The 8,677-nt window shown below is 43.0% G+C and overlaps 1 protein-coding gene across 1 annotated transcript; it reads left to right on the plus strand.

Annotated features, from left to right (window-relative positions):
* Positions 1-5,089: 5,089 nt before the first annotated feature.
* Positions 5,090-8,323, plus strand: LOC139645366 (piggyBac transposable element-derived protein 4-like). Its single transcript, XM_071521058.1, has 2 exons — positions 5,090-5,235; positions 6,484-8,323. The coding sequence occupies exons 1-2, from the start codon at positions 5,090-5,092 to the stop codon at positions 8,321-8,323; spliced, it is 1,986 nt and encodes a 661-aa protein (XP_071377159.1).
* Positions 8,324-8,677: the final 354 nt, after the last annotated feature.

The raw sequence follows: 8,677 nt of genomic DNA on the forward strand, positions 1-8,677 counted from the left end.
AGATATGTGACTTTACATCAACAGGTCAGATGCAGATTAAAGAAAAGTAAACAAATCAGCTGCATTGTCATGAATGATGCAGGAAGCCCTTCAGCCAATCAGCAACAAGATGCTTCGTCCCTCCAAGTTTCGTAAAAATCAGACCAGTGGTATAGTGTATATAGTGTTTCAAAATTGACCTTTTGAGCTTTTGTTATTGCGCCCCCATCAGGCCAATTAGGGTTTGTAAACATCAGAACACAGTGCCAAAATGTGTCTAAGAAATCATATTTGATGGACAGATGGACGGACACAGCCATAGTCCCGCCCTCACCCACCTGCAATATAATAATACAGCAAAAATGCCATAATTGCGACAATAAAACATACAGAATGTGCCAATTATGAGCTATGCATAAAACTCTGTATGGAGAGACCATATCACTGTTGTCGGGTGAAAACAGTGTAACCCTACCCCAAAATTTCAACTTTTTAGGCACTTTTTTTTTTACCTAACTGGTTTTGAAAAGGTTTTATTAACCCAACAGTTGTTAGAACTTCCTCAACCCACAGAGGAGAATGTAATCCTTCACTTAGTTACAACATGAAAATCACAAAAATCTCCATCTCCGTCTTTGTGATCTGCATAGATTTAATATGGGTTAATCAATAAGGAATAATGGCTTTTACCTGGATTCAATCATAGTATCTATCTATCTATCTATCTATAGTATACATCTATCTATAGTATCTATCAATCATCTATCTATCTGTCTATCATCTATCTATCTGTCTATAGTATCTATCTATCTATCTATCTATCTAAATTTCTATCGATCTATCTCATCTATCTATAGTATACATCTATCTATAGTACCTATCAATCTATCTATCTGTCTATCGTCTCTCTATCTGTCTATAGTATCTATCTATAGTATCTATCTATCTATCTATCTATCTATCTATCTATCTATCTATCTATCTATCTATCATCTGTCTGTCTATCTATCTATAGTATCTATCTATCTAAATTTCTATCTATCTATCTATCTTATGTTTCATAAAAGCAGATGTTTCCATGCTTGATGAAAATTGATCGACCTGAATCCCTCATCTTTACCATAACTCAGACGATTCCACGGCAACAGCTGATCTGATTTCGGCGAGAGAGCGCGGGCCGCATGTGGTTTTCATAAACTGTAGAGAGTAGAATATGAAATAGATACTGTAAGACCATGGGATCAGCCAGAGTGTGTGATACTGTATAACTCAAAAATAAAGTGCTCTCTGTTCAAACCGTCTCTCGCTGTTATTAGTCACGGTTCACATGCAGAAGGCTGTACCTGGCAGATGGATGAGCTGCTGGATGGAAGTCGTCACGTTCTTCTTCTCTGCCATTAATCCCAGACAGAAACTGGACAGTTTTACACCGCAAAACATTTCCATCTTAACGACTCATTTAATCTTCCGTTCAGTCCTAATCTCTTAGAACATTTCTTCAAATAAGTGGGAGAATGTGACAGCGCAACTCAACCTTTCTCAGGAATGTTCTTGCATCAAGTGACTATTTATATGTTATTTATAGGCTACTGTATATATCTCTATATAAAACTGACAGGAATGACTTCGCTTATTTCAAGAAATTGTTACTGATTTCAAAAAAGTGAGAGTGAAACAAGTAAAAAAGTCAAAACAATGCAATAAGATAATTTCAGTTTTCTAGTTGTACTTGGTTCACGAATTTTGCTTGATACTATTTTGAATATCCTAAAATAAAGCCACTTTGTTTTTGGAAAAACGCCACTTGATTCGAGAAAATTTTCGAGACTGAGGAACAACCTTCCCAAAAGTATAAAGTTATTATTTTTTTAATGCCATTTTGAAAATTTAATTTTAACATATGCTCTGTCAACGTGTCTGATGTGTTTTACATGCTTTTTTGTAATATGCTCAGTCTTTTTTCTTCTTACTGTGCTTAGCTTTTTTGTCTGTTTAGCTTGTTTCTTGTTCTGTTGTTTTTCTTTTAACCCTCTGAAGCACTTTGTGACAAAGTGTTTTATGTTTATGAAGTAATAATCTGCAACGTTTTCATATAAATGTCTGTTTTTCTACTCTCTGTCACCTCTATCTTCTGCACTGATGCTGCGTTCACGTTACATCGGAGGAAGCAGAAGAACTGGATGGAGTCTCATTTCTACAACATGGAAATGTTTGCGTGTTTGACTCATTGGAATGCCCACATCCAAAATATTTTTGATACCATGAACAAACTGCAGCAGATATTGCTCGCTTTTCATGAGTACAGTTGATTGTATTACTGCTAATAAAACAGATTTTGTTGTGACGCCAAGTGGGAAAAATTAGAGCCTATAAAAAAATCCCACACATCCTGTTTGTGATCACCACGAGAAGGCAGACGTGAGTGTTTTTTCCCAGTTGGGAGCTTTGTATTTACAGTAAATCCAATATGACTTGAGTGCAGCAAGAAGACCCCGGTGTCTGGTAGCTCTTTCCTGCCGCACAGGAAGTGATGCGTTTTACGTTTCCGGTTTGTTTGGAATAAACAGAAGAAGAAGAAGAAGAAGAAGAACTGGGTAGTTAGCAATGAGCAGCGATAGCCCCCATGGCTGAACAGACAAAGAAAAGAGAAACTCAAACTGCATCAACAGAAAATCCAAAGGAAAAAGTTCTGGCAGCAAGTGAAGCGATGTCACCGCACTGACAGGTTCCACTCGTTTGATGAAAAAGGAGAAGAAGCCTGAATAGTGGATGAGGCCGTGTTGTTCAGGTGATGGTTGTCGCTGCCTGACAGATATTACATTACCTCCAGGTATGCAGAGCGGCCGCCAGACTCATAATCCTGTTCATGTTGTTTATCATGCTGCATGACGGCTGGAGGGATTTACTGTAATCACCTCTGCTGGCTCCGCTTCACAGATCATACAATGAGACACTTTTGTTTTTTTACTTGATTTAATTGGCAGCAGACCCAGGACAACTGGTCCTTACAAAGGATTCTGGGTTACATCAGCGCTGTTCAGGTAGTGTAATATAACTGTCTGTCAAATACTTTTATACTTTGCTTTCACACTTTTAAATACTTTTATAATACTGTCATGCTTTCAGCTCTTCAACTGATATAACTGATACTTCAATTATTCAGATTTTTATGTTTGTACTTGAACTGAAGGTTTATAAATGTCCTTTATTGAGCAGGTTTGAAGACGCTAAGGTCCCAGAAATCCAATTCAAAACCTAAACAGGAGTTGAGGAGTTTCATTCCAAATCTACCTTTTGAAAAATGTGGAATCTACAAACAAACAAATAAACACTACACTATTGAATATTATTGGTATTGGTATTGGTATTATTAGCTATTATTGGCTATTATCTTGAACATTTTACTGACAAAATAGTAGGATTTTTTAAAGAATGTAATCATCGGTGGTTTTTAAAGCTGCACTGAGCAAGAGTTTTATGTAAAAATACACCTGTGTCATCATGGGGATGTAACAGAGAAGAGCATCTCATCCCCACTTTTGATTGATTGATTGATTAGTTTAGTGTCACATGGATTTACATGACACTACTGAGCAGTTCCATGGGTGTACAACATTGTAAAAAAGAAAAAAAGATTCACCAAACTTCATCAAATATCCTGCCTTTTTTCCAATACTTTGCAAATGAAGCAAGCAATATGGAAACTAGCCTTTCTAAAACATAGTTCAGATTTGAAGAAAATGTGAAAAAACAAAACAAAAAGATTGTTTGTATGAAAATAAAGCCCATTATTGGGTTGAAGTTATGCATATGAATTGATTTAGACAGAGAACGTAGGATTAGACTGTTTCTGTTCTAACAACACCTTCCTCAAGTCAGATTATTTTCTATATGTGTGTTTCCTGAGTGGGGAGGACAGACTCGGCCCACTCGCCTGAACGCCACACTTCATCTTCTCCTGACACCTTCTCCATGAGCTCCTCGCTCCTCCGTCCCCACGCAATTCATCAAAACTTCTCAGCACTTCGCCCAAAAGCATCGCACTTCCCGTTTACAAGGGCGTCGTGTGTTTCCAACCGGACGCTAAATCATCTCATCCCATCCATCACCTCAGCCCAGTCAGGGTGATGGTGATTAAGCATCTCTCTCTCTCTCTCTCTCTCTCTCTCTCTCTCTCTCAGGCAGGGCGGTAAATGGCTTTCTCTCACTCATCTGTTATCTTAGCCTGTAATTAATAACAGCTCACTAATGGGGCCTCAAAAGACTTCCATCTGTAAATGTCTGCTGGGGTAAAAACCGCCCGCGCACAACTCCATACCTATAAAAATATCCAGACCCCAGGCCATACACACAGCCATTAATCACATGTGCAGGTGTGTGTGTGTGTGTGTGTGTGTGTGTGTGTGTGTGTGTGCCTGTGTGTTATTATATGTTTGTGTGTGTGCAATTATGCATGTTTACATGTGTTTGTAAGCATGTATGTGAAGAGGAGAAAATCCATGTCCAGGCATGTAATTTAGTCTTAATCAGGCTAATTTATTAAAAACAAAAATGTGTGACAATTAAAAGTTTTAAAAAAGTGAAAATTGAAATACATACAGAAATACTAGTTATTATTTACATAGGATAGAAAACACATAATTCATGATTGTTTGAATTGAATTGTTGTGAAATGGCTTTTGATTATACTGTTGTTATAATTGTTAATATTGATATATTATTGGTTATGCACTGAAAACTATTGGTTAATGTCTGCAATGTTATTGTGTAATGTAATTGAAGCACGGTATTGCTTTGGCAACATAGGTCACTTTCCTGTCATGCCAATAAAGCTTTGAATTTGATTGTTACCATGAGTTATTGACTAGAGTTGTATCGCACATATGCGCTTACCTGGTAATTGCGGTATTTCCCACAGCACTTGAAGGCAGCGTTTCAACTCCCGGATGTCGGACACCTCCCACCGGTACCTGAACGCACAAACACTCGCTCCTCGTGTTGTGAAGCGGCTGTCTTCTCCAATAACGACCGAGGAGATAAAAAAAAGAGAGAAGCAGAAGCGATATAGCAGGACAATGAACTAGTAAGACTGACACTAAACGTAAACAAAATGTCGACGCCGAAAACAAAAGTCACGATAACAGAAGAGTGGGAGAGCAGTGATGAGGATGAAGAAGGCGAATCGTCAGAGGTGGACAGCTTCTACTCAGAGGAGGAGATCGATATTGAAGAAGAAAATGATCCTTTCGAGGACATGTAAGTATTAGTCTATCAACCATTACCTCATAGTTTAGTTTCGTCAGTTGGTGAAGGTATTGCTGTAGTTTTGCCGTTTAAATCAAGCGCGTTGTTGTCCAAAGCGTTAGACATTGCTGATATGATCAAATACTGTACATTCAGGTACGTATTTAACACCTGTCAAGCGCTAACTTGTTGTTGGCCGATAAATCAATAAGGGATAATCAATACGGTTCACCAGATACACTTTTCGGCAGTTTCTTCAGACAGTAATGTGACCATAACGGTTGTAAACATTGCTCGGTTTGGCGTGTTCGCAATGTTTGTCCCTGCTGTCCACCGTACACTCTCCGACCGTGAGCCAATCAACTCGCAGCAAAACAACGGCGCTGGATCAAACAGGCTCCTGATTGGCTGCCCGTTTCGCGCGCTCGACACAACGCGGTACTGTTTATGTTGACATAGTAGGAGGATGTGCAGGGAATCTTAAAACGGGGTGAAAAGTATTAGATCCACAAAGTGAATGCAACCGGCTTGTAAACGGTTGGATTAGGAATTGATTTTTTCAACATTCATACTTTTCATATTTTTAAATCGTTTTGCCATCTTATGTACTAGTGTATTTGCCTATTGACTGACTTACTGCCACACCCCCTTTGCTTTATAGTGTTGTGCTACTTCATGTACAGCACATGTATTATGTGTTTCTTGTATTTGGTATTTTCGTTGTTGTAGAGGTGTGGGTGAACAATACTGCTCTGCAAAGCAAAAGGACAGTAACTGCATAAGACCAAGACGGAGTGAAACTGAGAAAAATGACTTAATTATCTTAATCTTCATTTTAAAACATAGAACAACAGACACACTATTAAGAAACACCAGTTACAACCCTAATGTCCAAAACTACAAATCAACAAGAACACACACTAACTCATTTTTTCCTGACTGCAAAAACTAAAGCTACAGGTTTACTCCACAGCTGTTGTCAGAAGGCATTGTGGGAAATGTAGGAAATCATGAACTGAAGTAGATGAGGCAGGTTGAGGAAAAGTGGGTACAACAAAGAAAGTAAATGACAACACAAAATAACTCCTGAAAGACATTGAACATTACAGATTGATGACATACAGTTTAAGAGTGTCTGAGGGGGGATCTCTCCTTTTTTAAGGAGAAGAATAGTGATTTGAAAGTTGTATAGAGAAATGGAAGTTACACTTTCTAATAACCCCTCTCTCTCTCTCTCCCTCTCTCTCTCTTTGTTGTCAGCTGTGAGGATGCCAGTGAAGAGGAGGAGGACGACTCTTCATCCTCTCCACTGAGGTCGACACGGAGCAGCACAGCGGGTAGGCCGGCCGCTTCGCCGGCTCGCACCTCCTCTACCTCAACCACACAAGCCGCCCTCCCCTCTCCGGTGCCGAAAACGCCACGGAGTCTGCCGAGCCGGGAAAAGCCGCCGAGTAGCGTCCGGAGAAGAAGCGGCGGAATCGCGGGACGCCGGCGGTCAGTCGCGGAACATTCAGCCCCGCCGGGACTGAGGTGGCACGCGCCGGAGGAGGAAGACGCCGCACACCGACTCCCGAACTTCTGTCCCAGAGTGCCTCCGGGTGTCCGGTTCCCCGAAACGGACAGGCCTTCGCCGCTGCAGCTGTTCCGGAAATTCTTCACCGACGAGGACGTGGAGACCGTCTGCGAGAACACGAACAAGAACGCCGCCAAGAACCTCGCGAGGGGGAAAACGTACCAGTGGCGGGACATTACCCCGGCGGACTTTTTCGCGTACGTGGGGCTGCTGCTGTTCATGGCCGTTCTGAAAATGCCCAGAACCGCGAGCTACTGGAGGCGCGGCTCCGTGTTCGGCGCGTCGTTTCCGGCCACGATAATGACGAGGAGCCGGTTCCAGGCGATATCCTGGAATATTCACATGAGCGACCCGGAAAAGGACGCAGTAAACGATGGAAAGAAGGGCGCCGCGGAGTACGACCCTCTGCACCGAGTCAAACCGCTGTACGACTCCCTCAGAGAACGCTGCAGGGCGTGTTGGCAGCCGCGGCAACAGGTTTTCATCGACGAGAGGATGGGTGCCGCCACGGCCAAAACGAGACTGCCGTGGGCCATGAAGGCAAAACCCAACAAATGGGGAGTAAAACTGTTCGTGCTGACCGATTCCAGCAATGGATACACATCGGATTTCACAGTTTACACGGGAAAATCGCTGTTTCCGGAAGGACGGGCGCTATCGTACGAGGCCGCCATGGAGCTGATGAACGAGCGCCACCTGGGGTCTGGTTATCACCTTTACTGCGATCATTTCTTCACCGGCCCAAAGCTCTTCGCCGACCTGTACGAGCGGCGCAAGTTCCTCGCCTGCGGGGCGTACCGCGGAGGGCGGACGGGCGTCCCGACGACCAAGGCGAACGCGCTAACGGCGAAAAGCCCCAGGGGGTCCATGAGGTGGTTCAGGAAGGGAAAGCTTCTGTACGTGAAGTGGATGGACGCGGCCGAGGTTTCCGTGTGCTCCACCATTCACGCGGCGTTCAAAGGCGACGCGGTAGAGAGGAACATGAAGGATAAAGCCACGGGGAAGTGGGAGAGGAGAAGGGTTCCCGTACCGGCTCCTGTGGCGGCCTACAACACGCACATGGAGGGGCTGGACTTGTCCCAGCGGCTCCTCCAGGTCTTCTCTGTCCGCAAGAACACCGACAGATGGTACAGGACTCTTTTTTACCATTTCGTCGATATCGCAACCGCCAACGCCTACATCCTCCACAGGGAGCAGTGTGCGAGACGGGAGGAGAATCCCACGTCTCCCCTGGACTTCCTGGAGCATCTCACCGCCGAGCTCTGCGGCGTCAAACCGGGAAACCGAACCAAACCCACCGGAAACCTGGAGTGCGCGCCGGTTACGATCGCACAGACCAGCGACAAGTCGATGAAGGCGTCGGCGGGGCGGCTCCGGTGCATCAACTGCGGCAGCAAGACGCCGTGGAAGTGCAGGTTCTGCGGCGTGCCGCTGTGCCTCATTCCCGACAGGAACTGCTTCGTGGACTGGCACGACTTCATTCTGTCCAAGCAGGAGAACACTAACGGACATTTAGCTGGACACTGAAATACACTGAAATACACCAGTGCCAGTGTGGCGATGGAAGCTTTCGACTGTTTTGAAGAGTTTAGTGAGTTTTGTACAGATCTATTTTTGAGTGCTTCCATTAAAAATACAAAAGAAATTCAGTGAGTTTGTTTTGGTGTTTTCATTTCATTAGAGCTTCATTGTAATGCAAACTGTTGGCTTGTGACTGTCGTTGAACAGAAGCTCAGGTTCCACTGAATTCAGCAGTACACACAGAGAATTATCACCCTCAAAAGAAGTATATATGTATAGAGCCATTATAAATTGGAATAATTTACCTTTTAACATACGCCAGTCAAGCATTTAAAGGGAATTTCATGGCACATTTACTCT

This window comes from Centroberyx affinis, unplaced genomic scaffold (genome assembly GCF_046629955.1).
Source record: "Centroberyx affinis isolate AG114_WGS23_722 - 3 ecotype Tasmania unplaced genomic scaffold, CSIRO-AGI_Caff_v1 ptg000849l_1, whole genome shotgun sequence".
Lineage (NCBI taxonomy): Eukaryota > Metazoa > Chordata > Actinopteri > Beryciformes > Berycidae > Centroberyx > Centroberyx affinis.